This window comes from Hibiscus syriacus, unplaced genomic scaffold (genome assembly GCF_006381635.1).
Source record: "Hibiscus syriacus cultivar Baekdansim isolate YM2019G1 unplaced genomic scaffold, ASM638163v2 tig00110956_pilon, whole genome shotgun sequence".
Classification (NCBI taxonomy): Eukaryota; Viridiplantae; Streptophyta; class Magnoliopsida; order Malvales; family Malvaceae; genus Hibiscus; species Hibiscus syriacus.
This window is the reverse complement of record NW_024062932.1, coordinates 1,399,385-1,419,427: the sequence shown is the minus strand read 5'-3', so window position 1 is coordinate 1,419,427 and position 20,043 is coordinate 1,399,385. Positions and strand designations below refer to the sequence as shown.

Sequence of the window (20,043 nt, the reverse complement as noted above, 5' to 3'; positions counted from 1 at the left end):
TGCCTCGGGAAAATAACAGAAATTATCATTACAACACCAGAAATTATTGTTACGATTTACGAGATCACATGTTAGAAAAAAAATACACATTGAAAATAAACAAATGTAGCAATTTCGTTAGTAAGTATAATAGTTGTGTATGTAAAAAATGTAAAAAGTAAAAAAAAAAAATATTGTTTAGTCCAGTAGCAATTAGTGGCGGATCTAAAAATATTTTTGAGGATGGGTATATATACGCTAAGGACATAAATTTTTTGAATGTGTTAGACAAAAATAAAATTTCAGGATGAATATCATCAATAAAATAAATCATAATCGAAGAAATTCAAATTTTAAAGTTGGCATCCACTCTTGCCCCCAAATTTGGCACATGCAGTTAAGATGTCTTCCATCTCTTTGTTGCTGTAAATAAAACCGGTCGGGTTGATTGTTGGACCAGAGATATATACCCATGGCTTTTTCACAGTCTCAAGTGCCTTGTTGAGTATATTCTCTGTCAGCTTAAAGCCTTCTTCAGAATTTGTAGGAATGTTTACAATGTTTGCTTTAAAAAATTTGGCTGCAGAAACAAGATTGCCATTTGAGCCAGCTGGAAAGCACATAGTTCCACCTTAATCAATGCGGTACTTAGCTTACTAAAAAGGGCTTGCAAGCAGTCTGAATATATAAAAGCTGTGTTGCTATCAATTGGAAACCCATAGTTGCTCCTAACAAATTGCTTTATACTAGGAGTGACGTCAATTTCAGACTCAGTCAAATTTTGCCGTGCAAAACTTTCAAAGATAGCGCCCTTGACTGGAGAAGGCGTTGGTAGGAACCATCGATCCGCATCCAAATGTACAAGAGAGTTCCCATCACCATAAATGGACAATTCAGCATTATTTTAAATTAAAATATTATTTGAACAAACCTATCACGTCAACAGGATTTATCATGCATTGTAGTAATTACTGTAGATATTAAAATAAAAACCTGGTCTAATGGGCAATTAATATATCTGCTTGATTTATTGGGCCAACTTTACCGCATATTTTGTAACGGATAATCAATGTAAACCCCATGAGTTCACGTGCTCTATTTGGGCTTACAGACTTCCTTTTTTGCTTCCCATCCTATTCTATCCACTACTACATTATTTTCCTCTCTCCTTGCTGCCTTGCTGGTGCAAAACTACCCCATTTTCATATTCAATAAAAAATCTTCAAGTCATTATAAATATATAATCTTTAAAATTATGTGAATTTGCGTATAATAACTAATATTAGCACATATAATAAAATGGGTTATTCTTACAATTTCCAAATTTGAGATACGGCCGTACTATAAACACCTATGTTAACAATGACATCTCTCAAAAAAAGAATTCTCTATAGTTTTATCATATTTTGATGATGCCATTTGTGATGATAAACTTCTTTTTATCGAACCTTGTGTAGTTGTATTTACTTATAGGGCTGTATTAGTATTATTTATGCTACATTGCATTGACTTGCAGTACTCTTGCATGTAGCCAATCAATATCCACCTTTCAAAACGACCCCATCAACATCGGCATCATCGACCGTTTAACGTTACAACCCTTATACATTGTATGCAAAATCAAAAGTGAAATCTGCAGCCAATTCATAAGAACTCAAGCTACAACTTTTTGATAGAAATGGTCTGTTAAAAAGGATCAAAGAGTCCATGGTGCTTTCATAAAAAATTAAACTGCTGCACAGCCCTAGAGCCATCAAGGCTGAAGCTGATGAGCTTGCGAAACTAGGAGAAAGGAGAGTATAGTGTTTTCAGTCTTCTTTCTTTATATGTGTTTTGTAACTTTGGGTCATTTTGTTTTTTTTCGTTTCAAGGGGACGTAACTGACATCTTGACAAGGTACATGCATGAGAAACGGTTTTCTATATTCGTGTTGTTTTGGCTTTTTAAATAGTTCAGTAACTGATAATAGAAAAAATAGTTCAGTCATTGTGGTCTTCTTTGATAAATTGAAATTAGTAAGGATTGAAATCATGAACCAAGTAAAAAATAGAAGCTAAAATTGATGAGGATGCCAACTCATTTTATTCATACATTGACTATTTTAAAAGCTTAGCAAGTACAACTGATGAGGACGTCGGCTCATCCGCATTTTACGTACTTATATATTGATGGAAGCATAACATAGTTGGAAGCAGTGCAGAACAGTGCAATGCAACATGCATGCTTTGGTCTTGATACACATATACTATATGTTGTTCGGATAGACTCGATTATTAAAAGCTTTAACAGCCTAAGCGAGCGTTGACAAGAGGAACTATGCGAGCTTTAACATATTAGCAGGAAGCCTGGGCTTTGCAACAGCAACCAGCGGATTCGCAAGAAACAGACTGTCCTTGGCCTCGGTCAGATCGACGGTCGGTCCATTAGCTGGCGGTATGCTCCAGCTGAAACACTGTAGCAACCTTGCAAAGACCATGAAGGTCATGAAGCTCCCGAGCAAGATGCCCTTGCACCCTCGCATGCCAGTGCTGAAGGAGATGAAGCGCAGGTCTGATTCAGTCAGCGTCAGTGAAACACCATCTTCCTTTTCCAGGAGGTGCCGCTCTGGCTTGAACTTGAGCGGATCTTCCCAGACTTTAGGGTTCCGACCCAGAGCAGTGCGGCTGAGGAGCACATGACTCCCTTTGGGGATGAAGTAACCAGCAACAGTTGTATCCTCCAGGGACACATGCGGGACATTGAAAGGTGCAATGGGGTGGAGCCTAAAGGCTTCCCTGGCGCATGCCTTGACATAGTTGAGTTTGGGGAAATCGTTTTCTTCGACTAGCCTGTCCCTTCCGACAACCCTATCTATTTCCTCCGCGGCTTTCTCAAGTATCTCTGGCTGGTTCAGCATCTCAGCTAGAGCCCATTCCACCGCGTTCGACGGATTATCGACCGTCGCAATCATAAACTCCTACAAAACTCAAATTTAAGCTTAAAATTTTATTTGACTGAGAAATTTGTGTGCATGATAATACAGAGAGAAAGCTATAGCTTACAGTTAGTTGAGCTTTGATCTCTTCCGGTGTGAGGAGGAAGCCAGTACCCTTCTTATCTTTCAAAGTGATCAAAACATCAAGCAAGTCGTCCGCTTCGTCATCCTCAATCTTCTCACCATTTCTCCATTTTTGAATCCTCTCTTCGATTATGGGATTGTGGTATTTCCCGATAACCCTTAGAGCCTCCTTCATAACTTTCTCATGGCCATCCAGATCAAGCCCTCTCAACCTCGGCATGTAATCAGAGACACAAAACGAGTAAAGATAGGCAAGAATAGTGAAAACGGCACTTACATGCTCTTCCTCTTCAATCCCGGGCCCTCCATCCTCCTTATCCTCACCAAAGTACCTCCTGCTGAAAAGAATCTTTCTAGGTACATTCCCGCAATACTGCTGTGATGCCACCCTCACGTTTACCAGCCCGCCTGCAGAGACACACAGGTTATACACGTAACGTACAAGATTATCAGCTTCTTCATCTCTTTTGTCTTGGAGCCACCGATGTCGGATTGGGGCAAGCATTTCATTGACCAGCACCTTCCTCATCTTCTTCCACTGATCTCCCATGGGAACGAGAGCTGTTGTTAAGAATCCTTTGGTGGTTAGGTCGGCGGCCATGATAGTTGGTCTCGACGCAAAAACAGCGTCCTTCTCTTTCAGGAATTGACGGGCGATTTCAGGACAAGTGACGGCAACTACATGCACGTTCCCAAAGCGGATACACCCAATCTCAGTGTTGGCATCTTTCATCAGCTGGTGTATCCACCTAAACGTAGGCCTGTTACGGACCATTTCAGGGAGGCTCCCCACAACAGGCCATGGTTTGACAAGGAGCGGCGGGAGACTGGGTTGCATGTCTCTCCCCTTGCCTACAAACAGCAACATGTAGACGTAAAACAAAGCGAAACCCATCACAATGAGTGTGATGGAGAGCTTCAGGAAAGCAGTAACAAAGGGTGAGGGAACATTGCTCAGCTGGTGGAGGGAAGAATTCCACAATGCAGTAGCAACGTTCTCCATGGCTAGCTAAAAGAAAACAGCTTATGATGAACTGAGACGATAAGTGCTTATCCTTATATAGGGAGGTTGCGGACCTAACGTAGCGAAGGAATCGAGGGATAAAGCGAGAAGAAGACTGAATTGAGCGTTTTTTGTCACTCCAGAACAGAAAACATTAAGTAAGCATTACTTACTTTCCAGATTCCCCTCATCCCTCCCGAAAAAACTTCCCACCGCAGGTCTTCTCTCGAAAAGTTTGTTAGATATCTCTTTTATCCTTGATATCTGTTCACAGGTTAATTGAACATGATAAAAAAATCTATTTTATATGGTAATTAGGGTTATAAAAAGTAATTTTCTTATAAAAAGTAATTTTCTTTACATGGTAATTAATCTTATACAAAATAAATACTCATTTTATTAATTTGGAGTAAGTATAAAAAAATATTTGTACGAAGAACACTCAAATATTTAACATTAAACACTTATATACTTCTAATATTTTTGCGTCCGAACCTAAAATCTAAATGAATAATAATAATTTATTTAAACAATAACTAATATTATAAAAAAACACTTCCAGTAGATAATACTGTAATATTATAACAAAATTGATAGATTTATATATTAATCTTTTCATTCCTAATTATTTATTAAGTTATATATATAAATATAAGTTTAAAATATTATATTTTTATTCACCTACTCCATAATATGACAAATTATTATTATAAAATTGTGTTATTTTTAAAAAAAAATATAGTTCACACTACTTGAGTTCTTCCCTCCAACCCACTTTATTTAAGGTCTCTTTCTTCTTTGGTCAGATATTTAATACTCCTTAAATAACACAATTAGCAATTAAATTGCTTACTAATTTCTATGTGACCTTCTGTCAATCCAAGCTGTAAAAATTAATTTTCCTGATATCAGCCCACCTGAAATTTTATTTGCTACTAATTTAAGGAAAATTTTATGATCCTTGACAAGTATAGTTAAGCACCTCTAACAATAGTATCGTTGAGTATTATTAATGTAATTTATAAAAAATAAGAACTCTATAGGACTCAACGTATAATTAAAAATAAATTAAAAATCTAAAAGTAAATTATTTAAACAAGAAACAAATATTTAGGGGTTTTAATTTGGGTTGGTATTTTATCCAATTATTATTAAAATATTATAGAAAATTATGTAATTAATATTTTATTTTAAATCATTTACGTTTAAATTTTTAACTAATTTATAATTATATGTTGAATTATTTAGAATTTTAATTTTTTATAAACTAAATTTATGGTACTCGACAATACTCATCGTTAATAGTATTCAAAGATACTTATCGAACGTGACAGACTATCTATTTTAACATATACGTATCCATATACTATTTGTTTTAAGGATTAAACTTCCATTTGTTCAAAGAATAAAAAATAAAACTTCCATTAATAAAATGGATTAAGAACAACCAAAATTACCAATTTTTTTAGGACCATGTACATATACTATCAATAAAAATAGTCCGGTACAAATTAAGTTGCCTTCAATTTAATTGAACTTCAACCCTTAGGGCCATAATTCAACAATAGATATGCGATAATGACAAATAAACACATGCATAATACACGGTGACAGATTTAAAAATATTTTTTTAGAACGGTCACATGTATACTAATATCATAAATTTTTATATGGATGAACACAATTAAAATTTCAGAGTAGACATCATTAATAAAATAAATAACTAACTAAAGAAACTTTGGATTTCAGGTTGACATCATCAATAAAATAGATAATTAATTAAAAAAATTCGAATTTCAAATTAAATACATGTTCACTCTCATATACATATGCACCCGCCACTAATAATAAGTATCTTTTAAGTATCAAAACTGTATTAAAACAACAACAACAATAAAACCCAATTCCCATATGCAATGGGGTAAGGGGGAGGTAGGGTAGTAGGCTGTCCCCAACGCCAGGTTGAGAGTAACTTCCGTGGAAGACCTCCGACAGTCAGAAAATTAAAAATATAGATAAAATGCAAAGCATGTATAAATAAATACATAAATACATAGTTGAACAATATTCATATGCAGTCATAAATATCATTAATATTATATGCGCGTTTGAAATGAGAAGTAATCCCTGCAAATAAATCCCTGCGAAAAAATCTCTGCATATAGACAGAAACATAAGACCCGACTAAATTTAAAAGTGAAGAGAATATTACACAAAAGTTCACGATAGCAAGCTCAGTTCTAAGCCTTTATAAATACTAATAACAGAAAGGTATAAAACAAAATGTATTAAAAGTATGTTCAAATTTGAATATTTAAAAAATGAATGAAATTAGTTTTCAAGCATTACATGGCTCACTATTTAATATATTGATTTATCTTGAATGAAGGCTTTTATGCTAAAGGCACGAGCTTTCAAAAAATTATATTAAATATTTTAAAATGTAAAATTAAATTATCAATAAAAATATCAAAATAATAAAATTAATTACACATTCCTTGATTACACCTATATTAAATCAAGAAAAAAAACTCAATAATTAGAGAAATTGAATCAAGAATTAAAAAAAAACTCAATGAATAGAGAAATTAGGAGGGAATAGCTTTAATGAAGTCAGTTAGAAAAAAAATCAGGAAGATAACGAAATGAATTAAGGAAAAAGGGAATTTTGCTGGTGTGAAAGTTGTGTGGTGGGTGATTGTAACGAAGGGGAATAAAAATGGATTAGTAGATATTAAATTGATAGAATATTAAAATATTAAAGGTTAATTTTTTAGAATTATAATTAAATTAAAACAAAACGTAAAATTTGATGGTTACAGTTATTATTATGTCAATTTTATTAATTATCATGTCATATATCATTAAATTTTATCATAAAAGGAATGATTTGTAATTTCACTAATTCGAATGATCATTTTATAATTTTTTATTGTTGAGATACAACAAGAAGGACATACTATAATTAGGTATTAACTTTATAATTAACCCTAAATTTAATTACTATTTATCCATACTCATTTCAAATAAAATATTATTTATCCTCAAATATGTTAAGAAAATATTGAATAAAATTCATAAAGAAACAATAATAATCCATCAACAGATAAATATAGAATACATGACTGAATGAAATGACCAACAATTAAAGATATTTTAGATCTCGCTGTATGTTATGATACGTTGAAACCTTTATCATAACAGGTTTTATTTGTCGACAAACACGTTAATAGAATATTGGATAAAGTTCATGAAAAAATAACAATCGTCGGTCAACATATAAAATAACGATAAGGGACGAGCTAGTCAGCAGTGAAATTCTAAGAAAAATGCCAAGGATTGAGGGGAAGAAATCGACTTGTGCGTTATGATACGTTGAAACATCTATCATAAAAGACATTAATTGTCGACAAATATGGTAAGAGAATATTGGACGAAGTTCAGGAAGAAGCATCAACCATCAATCAACATATAGAAGTAACGACAAGGAATGAGTCAGCAACGGACATCTAAAAAAGATGCCGATAATCGAGGGATAGAAAGATAATCAGGGCCCTACCGATTTGTGCGTTACACTATGTTGATTGTTGAAACATATAGCAAAAAATAGGCCGGTAAACGAATCGAACGAACACGAACGGGGTATGTTCATATTTGTTCGTTTAGCTTTAACCGAATAAATGAACGAACACGAACATAAATGAACAAAAAATTCCTTGTTCGTGTTCGTCCGTTAAGGAATGTAGCTTGCTCGTTTTCATTTATGTTCCTTCATTTAAATGATAAACGAACACAAATGAACAAACACAAACGAACAGATGTAAACTAACATAAACGAACACAATAAACAAACGTAAACGAACATAATAAATGAACATAAACGAACGTAAAGGAACATAAATGAAAATATATTTTTTTCTTTCCACAATTTTAGGATTATATTTTATTTAATTGTTTTGAGATTTTTTTATTTGTATTTAAAATTAATTGAATTTTAAAATATTTATGGGTATCATATTAAAATTTATTGGGCTTTATTATTTTAAATGGGTCTAGAGAGATTCGGCTAAACATGAATGAACGCACATAAACAAACGAACATATACGAACATATTACCGAACGTTCACGAACGTAAATGAACGAACGAGCCATATGTTCATGTTCGTTTATTTAATTAAACAAACACAAAATCTTGTTCATATTCATTCGTTTAATAAATAAACGAATATAAATAAATTCCCGCCGAACGCTTCGCTGAACGTTCGATTCGTTTACATGCCTTCATAAAAGGTATCATTTGTCGACAAACATGTAGACTAACATATCATAAAAGGTATCATTTTTCGACAAACATGTAGACGAACATATCATAAAAGGTATCATTTGTCGATAAACATGTAGACTAACATGATTAGGGATGAGTCCGTGATGAACATATAAAAAATACGTCAAAGAACGATTAAGTTAACAATTAAAGGTAATCAGGGCCTTATTGATTCAGTTAATTTTTTTTTTAAATTTGATTCCGTTAACAGTTAAAGGAAAAAAATCAGTTAATGAAATTTTGATAATTTAATCCGATCAGTTAATCGGTTAATCAAATTAACTGTTTGAACACCTTTAATACCAACGATCTTCGAACTTTAGACCATTGAAAGTGTTTCTTTTTACCCGATTTTTTAGAGTCTTATGAAAGAACGATGTATCAGTCATCCGTCTCTAGTCAATTAATTCTTGCTTTCTGTTTTCATACTCTTTCTGTAGTTTCAGCACTTCTCAAAGCTTCAATCTATACCTTCTTCTAATCTCTCAATTTCCTTCTCAAGCTCCTGGACTAGGACATTGAAGTTTTCGCAAAAATCACGATTCTATACCTTTAAGGCTTAGATTAGTGCTATAATCTATGATGAAATCATAATGAGGGTGACAGAATCACGATGACACACTTATTCCAATCAAGAAATTTTACTTTCATTCTTGCCCAACAACATGTAAGATTAAAACTATCCTCGTCCCACCACCATTGTAGGACATGATAACCACCAAATCTGTACTATACCCGTCTCACAACTCATTTTATATAAGATATTTACAAGGATTAATTAATTAACTATATATATATTATAAAAATATAAATTTCTTTCTTCAGACTCTCACACATATATGACTTATTTCAATTATCATCATTTAAAATAACAACAATAATAATAAGTAAGTGAATATGTGAAAAAGTGAGAAGCTGAGGGTGTAATATCCCAAAATTTTGATAAGTGACCAAAATATAAATTTTGAAAGCTGGGTGACCAAATTAAAAACTGGGAAATTCAATGATCAAAGTGGTAATTTTCTCAAAAAGAAATTTTATTCTATAAATGAATAATTCATATTTAAGAATGGAGTTTATATGGAATTCAGATTTCGATATGAAGTTTGTGTAAAAAGCTATTAAGTGATAAAGTTCGATAAAGTATTCCGATAATCATATTGAATCGAAAGTTTACAAAAAATTGATGAATGATAGTATGAGGTTACTAATATTGTATTCATACTTTTAATTAGTATAATTTAACACGGATCAATATATTTAAGTGGATTTTCCATATTAAAGTGGAATAGTGGAATTTAAGTGACAAAATTGAAATTTTTGAAAATTGAAAGGACAAAGATGGAAATCAATAAGTATGATTTTTATATTTATTTAATTTTAAGAAAATGGTGATGAAAGAATGGCATGGTGGTAAATAGCAAGATTTGTTAAGGGTATATTTGACTTTTGGATTAAAATGAATTTTAAATTCATTTTTATTAGAATTTAAGCCATGTGTACATGAGATATTTCTCATGAAAAAACTATAAAAGTTGTCTTCTTCCCCCTTTTTCTCTATATATTGCCCTGAACCCCATGAAATGAAGACAATGTATGTTTTCTTTCTTTTTCTTCATTTTAGTCCACTTTCCTTTGATTTTTGGATTAAGTTATGAAATAGAAAAATAATCCATGTCAAATTCTATATCATTTGGTGGTAATATTTCATTATTTCCATGCTTGAATCATTGGTTTGATTGTTAGAGTGGATGATGAGTAAGTTGGATTTTAATGATTTAAGGGGAGATTTTTGTCTTGTTAATATAATAGAGTTGTTTCTAAGTTTGAATAATGATTAAAATCAATTGAAAATGTTTTAAAGATGAATTGATTAATCTTAGGGTTTATGGAAAAGATTGAATGTTAATTGTTTTTATACGGAATTGATTGAGATTGCATGGAAATGATGATTGGAACTTGAATTCATGCATATGTGTTCATTTGATAAGCTAATAGAATTAGTGAATAAGTTAAGGATGCAAAATAGTGAAATTGCCTAAATTGATAAACTAAACAATAAGTTTATAAAATCACCATAAATTATACAAAAATTATTAGAAGATAATTTTTATATTGTTGGATTCGTAACTCAGTCTAGTTTTGTTTAAAACATACGGCTACTGGTTTAGAAGTGTCTTATATGGTTAGATTCATATTCGAGTCTAATTTCTAAGGGTACAAACAAAATAATTTTTAAGTTTCTAGATTAATACAAAATAATATTTCTTTGAGGGAGTGCAAACTACAAGAATATGAAGTTAAGGTAAATTATGAATTTTATGATACTCTTATGTTATATATTATCTTAATTGCTTGGAATGAGCCAACTCTATTATCTTAGTATGATAATTATGACATTTAGCATATGATAAAATCATGAGAATTTTATGGAAATGTTGTTTAGAGGATGAATTCATGCTTTGAATGTGATTTGGACTAATTGTGGAAAAAATATACAAGGTCTAGAAATGATGTATGAGTGATTCTACATGCTTAAAATATGATCTGGACCAATTTAGAAAATTGTGAAAATATATGGACTTAATAGTATAAATTGAGAAGCATGAATATTAATGTGCAATTGTTTGATAATTGATGTATTATATTGAAATTGAATGTTGGAGTGCTAAATTTTATATTTGAACGATAAATTAGACCAAATTGAAAACTTGTGAAATTATAAGGACTTATTTAAAATTATGGAAAATTTAGGGACTGGAGTACAATTACTCAATAGATGATGTACTATGCTGGAATTTAAAATTTAGAATGTTGAATTTGATGTTAGAATGTAAAATTGGAATTTTGGTAAAGTTTGGGGACTAAATCATAAATTATGGAAAAGGTATGGACTTAAGTGAAAATCATGTAATTCTTGAAGTATTATGTTTTAATTAAATGCTGGAAATTTTGGTGATGTTAATTGAAGCATGAATTGAAGTTAAATATGTAAAATTGTTAAGATTAAGGACTAAATTACAAATGTATAATTTTGGTAAAATTTGTATAAGTTAATGAGTAAATATTGAATATGTTGTTGGAATGTTTGAATTTGTTTTATGACGCTTGAATTTAGGATTAAATGAAAAAAAAAGACTTTATTGAATAAAAGAAAAGTTGAGATGAAATTCTAAAAGAATTTATCCTATGGTTAAAATTATAGTATCATGGATTTAGAATCGAATTTGGATTTTAATAGTGTAAAGGCTAATCGAAAAAATGTAAAAAGGGTAGGAACTTAAATGGAAAATGTGTAATTATTTAAGTACTATATTGAAGTTGAATATAAATTAATTGGAACATATTTTGTAAAATGTATAAGTTAAAGGACTAAATGGTAAATATGGAGAAATTATGGATTAAAGTAGAAATTTAGTATGAGATGATATGTGAATTTTAAATAAATAAATTTTAAGACTTTGAAGGTTAATTTTGTAGAATCAAATTAGTTTTTGATTTGGTAAAGAATTTAGTAATGAATATATGTAAATGTTATTTTTAAATTCTCTATATGAATATGAATTTATTATATTAGTTAAAGTATTAATACATGGTTAAATAGTACATGATTTTGATAATCTTCGTATAAATGTTTTATATGAAAAGGATATAAGATTTAAATAAAAGCCTAGTGTAAGACTTGATAGTCAATGGTACATTAGATGAGTGATTCTGATTCTGATTCTGATCTCGTACATTCGTGTATAGTATAGTTGTCAGAAACATTTATGTATTTGAGATCATAGGTATAGTGTTGTTATGTTTTACAGTACATGTACATTCACAGGGCATTGAATATGTCGCACCTACGGTGCAATCATAGGGTGCACTGAATGTGTCGCATCTACGATGCAATCATAGGGCACTAAATGTATCGCACATATGGTGCAATCACAGGGCACTAAATATTCCATACAGTTACAGTGTAACACCCCAATTTAAGGGTTATGTTTCTTCCATATTAATTATGATATTGAATAAGTTATAAACTACTTTGTATTGAGAATTTTTATATAGTATTTTTTTATCGAATGAGTATTTAAAAAAAAATCCCCTTTTGAATTACTAAATATTTTTTTAGTACATAAATTAAGAAAGTGAAATATTTTATCACATGGATAAATATGTGTATTGGATTTATAAAGCTAAGATAAGTGATTGATTGAATACAGGGGAGTGATTTGTTTTTATATATATATATTTCAAGATAAGAGATAAGTGATTGATTGAATACAGGGGAGTGATTTGTTTTTATATATATAAATCTCAAGATAAGAGATGAGTGATTGATTTAAAGAAATAATTCTTTTATTATTATTTTATTCAAAATATTTAGAAACACAAATTTATATAATATTTTGGGGTTTGTTTTATAATATTTCTTTGTTTAACGTGATTGGCCATTGTTTCTGGAATTCTGGTATATCTCTAACATAAGGATTTGCTTGGCCAAAGGAGAAAAGAAAAGGTTTTGATGGAGAAATTTGGCTATGAAGAGATGATATTTTCTGGTTTTTAAGACTACCCCTTCTTCACCCCAAGGAACCAAGTGTTTCCATTTTTCTTTTCTATTCAGAAGCATGGGTTGTTACCCTGATAAACCAGCCCTCATCGATGCTGATACTGATGAAACTCTCTCCTTCTCTCAACTCAAATCCACTGTCCTCAAGCTTTCCCATGCTTTTCTTGATCTGGGTGGCAACAGAACCGATCGAGTCATGATCTTTGCACCCAATTCTATCCACTTTCCTCTTGGTTTCTTCGATGTAACTGCCATAGACACCATTGCTACAACGATCAACTCCTTGTATTTTCTCCATGAACTCTCCAAACAAGTCAAAGATTCCATTCCCAAGCTTGTTGTAACTGTCTCGGAGTTGTTAAACAAGGTTAAGGGTGTTGTTTTAACACTGGAATTTCATTGCAGCGGCTTTGATGGTAACCATGGATCAAGAACTTGCGAGGAATATGCATCGGGTTTACTTGTGTGTATTGTCAATGTTCCATGTGTGTGGGCTGGCAATTATAGCTTACGAACAGCTGCAGAAGGGGAATTCGTTGGTATCAATGTCCAGGTTTGACTTTAGGATGTTTTTTTTAGGAATATAGAGAAGTATAGAATAACTCATTTATGGGTTGTGCATCCGATTGTGCTTGCCATGGCTAAGCAGACTGTTGTTAACAAGTTTGATCTTTCTTTGGTGAGGCAAATCGGTTATGGTACTGCTCTTCTGAGGAAGGAAATGATGGAAGGTGAAGATATACGATCTGTCCGGCTCGACTATTGCGGCTTCCTTCATAACTACGCCCTTTGTACCATCAACATGTTGCGATTGGGTTGCCAAATCCAACTCGGGAGCTTGGTTGATTCTTCGTCCCGATGCTTTAAGGCCAAAGAGCTGGTTGCTTTGGGGAAAACTCAAGCATTAACCCGAACCCGAGTGGCTTTGTAATGAGTTGCAGAGTCCACGGGGAAAGGGAGAGCAGCAAACAGTCGGTGCAACTGGCCATGCGACACGTAACATGCATAGAGGATGCTTTGGTCTTTGGTTCATTGCCACATGATACAACTAGATTTAATAATTAAGAGTGGTGCATGCAAGGGACACTCCATGTGAGTTATGTGGCAATGCTTCACACATCAATTATTTGAAAAATGGAGTTATGATTCCCAAGAAAAATCACGTGGCTGGTTATTAAAATAAGTGGAAAATCATCATGAGTCCTCAAGTCTTGGTAAGAACTTGGTATTGTCTCATAGTTTCCTCTAGTTTTAGTTTATGGCTCAATAGTACAAATTAATTCTGTTCAGTCCCTAATTTTTAGTGATTAATTATTAAAGTAACCCCACATGTATTCTATTATACTAATTGGGTTTACAAATTATTATTTCAATTCTAACAAGCTATCTTTATGGCGAGGAAATTATTTGGATACGATTTAGTAATTTTGATGACCTGGATCGTGAGGAAAATATTGGAAGTTGATTTTAAGATCGAGGGCGTTCAAATGGAATTTAATGGTTAATCAGTATGACAAAGAAATCGAGGTAATACTTTACTACCTCTTTATGCTTTATGGAACATGTTGATATTGGTAAATGCATGAATAAGATAATGTCGATCACTTTTGTGGAGTTGAATAATTTATACACTTGATATGAATGTGGTAGAAATTTTGCAACTGAATACGGATCGAATGACTAATATAAGAGATTGATGAATTGTTAGAATTAAATTACAAGTTTGTGATTGGTGATAAAGAAATCAGCTCTGGATTTGTAACTTATATTTTATATCATCAAAGGTTAAATGTTAAAGGTACTTATATGGGAAATTATGAGAATATTTCGATTAGGTAAAATTACGAAATTACCCTTATGTTGGAAAATGAAAAGAATTATCCCTGGAAGTGGATTAGTAAATCTGAAAAGACATATTGACCTGATAAATTTATTGATGTGCATAAGAAATGTTAGTTTTACTTGGAAATTATGGATAAACGGTTTTTAACCCCAATAGGGATTATGCAAGATACTAGAAGTCTGTTGAGGAATCATTTCAAGGTCAGAGAATGTTCAAGGAAATAACTAACCATAGGATCTTTAAATTATAAGTATGCTCGTTAAGAGTTAATACCGAAATCATCTAGTTAAGAAAGAGAAAATCGCCTCAGTGACCAAAAAAAAGTTATAATATACGATTTTAACCAACTTTTTTTGGATTTGCCAAAATGACCAACAAAATCGCAACGCGAAATAAAATCGCAACGCGATCCCCAGAATCGCAAATCAGTTTCCAGAATCGCAAATCAGTTTCCAAAATCGCAACGCGATTCTTGAAAATCGCGATGCGATAGTACAAATTCGCATTGCGATTTTCCATAATCGCAACGCGAATATGAAAATCGCAACGCGAACACATAAATCGCAACGCGTATCCGTAAATCGCAACGTGTATCCGTAAATCGCAACGCGTATGGGTAAATCGCAATGCGTATCCGTATATCGCAACGCGTATCCGTAAATCGCAACGATAATACATAAAATCGCAACGCGTATCCGTAAATCGCAACGCGATATTTAAAGCGCCATTATAATCGCTACGCGTATTTTATTTTCAAATTACAAAAAGAATATTAAGACAAAATCCCGTAATCGCAACTCATAACCTAAAACCTAAAATCACAACTCAGTCCCATCTCCATCTCTCACTCTCTACGGCGAAGAAATCCGTCCCCATCTCCGAAGATTTCCGTCCCCATCTCCGGCGAAATCCCTCACAACCATTCACGGTCAGAAATCCCTCACAATATTCAGAAATGGAAAATCAACCTCCGAGGGTTAGTTTTTTTAATTATTTTTATTTTGAAATGTTTGCATTATTGTAGGTTTTTCATATTGAAACTGATGATAAGTTTACTGGTCATTTCAATAATAGATTAACCATTTCACTTAGATTTCATTTCGCGTTACGATTCTGTCGTTGCGATTTTCATTTCGCGTTGCTATTCTCTCGTTGCGATTTTCAAGTTAGTATTTGTCTTTGTCTTGTTCTGTCTTTTGGTTGAAGTAATGCAATCCATTCAAGTTTCAATTTGCAGAAGAGTCGCAACGAGATAAATGAAAATCGCAACGAGAGAATGACTGTCGCAACGAGAGAATCGCAACGCGAAATGAAAATCGCAACGAGAGAATCGCAACGCGAAACCAAATCGCATTGCGATTTTCATTTCGCGTTGCGATTCTCTCGTTGCGATTTTCATTTCGCGTTGCGATTCTCTCGTTGCGATTGTCATCTCGCGTTGCGATTCTCGTTGCGATTTTCATTTCAACCAAAAGACAAAACAGTGTTGCAAATTTAGTTTCAAGAATAAACTACTACTTTTTATGTTTATTGTTTTTGGTATATCTTCACAGTGTAGTTTTGGTATATCTAACTTGGTATGTTTATTGTTTTTGTAGAAATTTTTTTCGGCTCAATTGACCTTGAGAAATAAAGTCAGCCTGGCCACTACAATTGCAAAGAAGCTTTCACCTGCTCAAAAACAATTGTTTGAGGAAACCTGCTTCGGGCCATGGCTGAGAGTACAGCATCCGGGTGGAGATGCTAATTTGACCCATTTGTGGCTTCAGACCATGACATCAAATCTACCCGACAGTATACAACGTGGTGAGGAAGAGATATGGTTTCATTTTCCACCAGCGTATACTTGCTTTGGGCGGAAGGAGTTCTGCTTAATCACTGGTCTACGATTCGGACACGATGATGTAGGCCGGTACACTCGTCATATCGCCCGCCATCATGGTTATCCCGGGTTTTTCCGGATGAGTCAATGGAGAAGCCGAACCTACATGTTGACGACCTGAAGAAATTATTTAATAAGAAAGCTGGTTTCACTCGGATGGAAGACGTCGATGTTGTCCGAGTATGCCTTCTACTACTTGTGTATGCCGGCTTTTAGGCAGAGAGGCCAGACAACCTATTCATCGGGAGCTAATAATATTGGTAGAGGACCTGAATGCATGGAATCTGTTTCCGTGGGGTTCGTATATATGGAAAGCTACCTGGACTAAGTTGTCGTCTGCCTTTGATGACCGCAAAAGTTTGCGGGGCGATGGGTCCAAATACACTTTGTCAGGCTTTGTTTGGGCCTTTAAGGTAAGAATTTCTATATAATGTTTCTAAAATTATAATTAATTATTTAACAATTACTAATTTTGTTATTATATTGTTTGTAGATTTGGATATTCGAGGCTTTCCCCAGCATGCGTACATATGCAATAAAAACGTCAAATGATATTCCCAGGGCTATTTCCTGGAAGAGGAAAACTCTGTTGGATTGGGAAGACTTAATACCATATGCCACAATAAATAATGTAAGTTAACACAAATACTTTCATATAATATATAAACAAGTTATTAATAGTAGACGTTTAACTTTGTTTGAGTTTTTATATTTTAGGAGGCCAACATTCCATTACAAAGACTGACACCCACGGAGGAAGAGCTTGCCACTGATTGGTGGCAAGCTAGTCAGAATTTTTTGATGGCACGGATGATGAGCAGCATCCACTTCCTCCAATTCGAGAGCCATCACCTCACCTAGAGCCATCACCCGATCGAACCGACTATACACCTCTAGAACGAGAGCCATCACCTATCCCGTCACATCATCGAGCCTCTTCTCCACCATCACCTCATGATAGGCGACCGGCAAAGATGCCACGACTCCTATCTCCCTGTTCTCCACCTCCACCTCAACAGGATGAGTCAAGGGAGTTACGTGATGAGGTCAATGCCTTGCGTGAGGAGATCGGTACTCTACGCGATAACGATGGTGCATGGCGTGTGGAGGTGTCAACTTTACGTGGTGAGGTTGCCGCTCTACGTGAGATGATAGTATCGTTGCAGAATGAGGTTCATACTCTACGCAACGAGGTAAGTTTAAGATTTTCCATATTTAACTTAATGATAAATTTACTCGTAATTTCACTTAGATTAGCCATTTCACTTAGATTGCTTAGTAAATTTATTCGGTTGCTGCCAATTCTGCTAAACTGTGTATTCTTTAACACTGTGAAATAGTATTTGTCTTTGTTTTGTCTTTTGGTTGAAAGTTTCAATTTGCAGAAGAAGAAATAGTTTACTTTCGCAACACGAAACTTAAAATCGCAACGCGAAACCAAAATCGCAACGCGAAATGAAAATCGCAACGACAGAATCGCAACGCGAAACCAAAATCGCAACGACAAGATCGCAACGCGAAACCAAAATCGCATTGCGATTTCATTTCGCGTTGCGATTCTTTCGTTGCGATTTTCATTTCGTATTGCGATTCTGTCGTTGCGATTTTCATTTCGCGTTGCGATTTTGGTTTCGCGTTGCGATTTTAAGTTTCGTGTTGCGAAAGTAAACTATTTCTTCTTCTGCAAATTGAAACTTGAATGGATTGCATTACTTCAACCGAAAGACAAATACTAACTTCAGGGTATTAGTTTGAAACATATTTTTCTTTGTTATCTGATGCATTTTGTGAACTATGATAGAATAATGACTTGGGTGAATACAATGCAAGTTTGAAACATTTGTCTTTGTTTTCACTGTTTAAATATCATGTCTGTTTATTTACTGATTTTTGTATTTAATTATTTAGCGGCCCGATAGAGTGGATGCTTTACGTCGGGTTATGCTTGCACGACGGAGTTCACGCATCAGACAGCGTGCACGTGCTATTAAGTCTCCGTACACCCCAATAGTGCGAAGACACCGCAAGAAGCCCGACTCGCCTGTCATCCCTCAAGAGTCCACTCCTATCGTTGAAGAGGCCCCCATATCATTCCTCGAGAGTCCCCTCCCACCGTTCAAGAGGCCACTGTCATCATTGAAGAGGTCCCTCCCACCATTCAGAGCCCGATTCACATGGCGTCATATGTAGGCTTCTTGAGAAACCCTCTGACGTGCCGGACATGATGGATTCAAGTTGGCTCTCGTATGAGTTAACCGGCCAGTACCATACCGGTATCTGAAGAGGAGAGGGAACAACTACCGACACAATTTTGGATAACACCCTTTGGGCTAAGACCGCAGTTGATTTTTATCTACATGAGCGGAGCAAGGGGTTTTCACTGACATATGCAAGCTCACCGATGATATCTTTTTGTTGCTTGAACGGCCTTGGTGGGGCGTATTATTAGGGTCGAAGACATGGCTATTTCGATGGGGGGGTAAGTCTTATATTTTTCTTATATTTCAATTTGATTAATTTTTTTTTTTAATTTATGTAACTAATATGTCTTTTTTTGTAAACAGCATATCGATGCGTGGGTGACACGTCTTCTAATAATAAGAAAACTTAAGAAAAATAAAAATATACGATATACAATAATGCCGACGTCTTTTCACGCCGTTCACTTGAAGAATGCACGAGATGAATCATTTGATTTGGGCAATGGACAAGCTAAACTTTATCCTGCATGGTGGGAGGTCGATAAAGGTTAGTATTTATTTTAGATTGTTTAAAGGTTTTATGAAATAAGTGCGCAAATGAATGAATTATTACTTATGCAGGTGTTTATCCCTGTTTTGGAACGTAAACATTGGATTCTCGTCGAGCTTCAGCTCCATCCCTTACAATAGTGTATGACAGCATGATAATTACATATCATTGGCTGATTTAAGAGATGTTATTAACAAACGAGCGGAGCCAGAGGAGATTGTGGTCCTCTCGTATGCTTGGCGTTGGAGCGTTTGACGACGGGAAGCATCAAGTATCTACCTCCCACCGATAGAGATAAAGCTGCAGTAGGCTTGTGGTTTCGGCATTATATGGCTAAATCGATATATACGAGACGCTGCCTACCTGCTTCCGCGTTATAAAAATGTCCAAACAATTGGTAAGTTTATATACTTTTGGTTTGAAAATGTTTGGTTAAGTAACTAGAATTCAATAATTTGCTGTTTGTAGGTTTTAGATGTGTAGAAAGTGTTGTTTGAACAAATGTTGGTTTCTGCAGGTTAATCTCAGAAGTGAACTGCGTGAAAATGATGTCGAGCTGCAAAAGTTGATTCAATAGTTTAATTGATTGTTTTTTGATTGTTTAATTGATTTGTAAAAGTTGATTCAATAGTAGATGA

General features: G+C 33.9%; 1 protein-coding gene and 1 pseudogene across 1 annotated transcript; one reads left to right on the top strand and one right to left on the bottom strand.

The window, feature by feature from the left end:
* Window positions 1-2,293: 2,293 nt before the first annotated feature.
* LOC120148401 (phenylalanine N-monooxygenase CYP79D16-like) lies at window positions 2,294-4,040 on the bottom strand. The gene is made up of 2 exons (XM_039161533.1): window positions 3,021-4,040; window positions 2,294-2,935 (listed from the first exon to the last, which is right to left on the bottom strand). The coding sequence occupies exons 1-2, from the start codon at window positions 4,038-4,040 to the stop codon at window positions 2,294-2,296; spliced, it is 1,662 nt and encodes a 553-aa protein (XP_039017464.1).
* An 8,029-nt stretch (window positions 4,041-12,069) lies between these two features.
* LOC120148400 lies at window positions 12,070-13,860 on the top strand (annotated as a pseudogene).
* The last annotated feature ends 6,183 nt before the right edge of the window (window positions 13,861-20,043 follow it).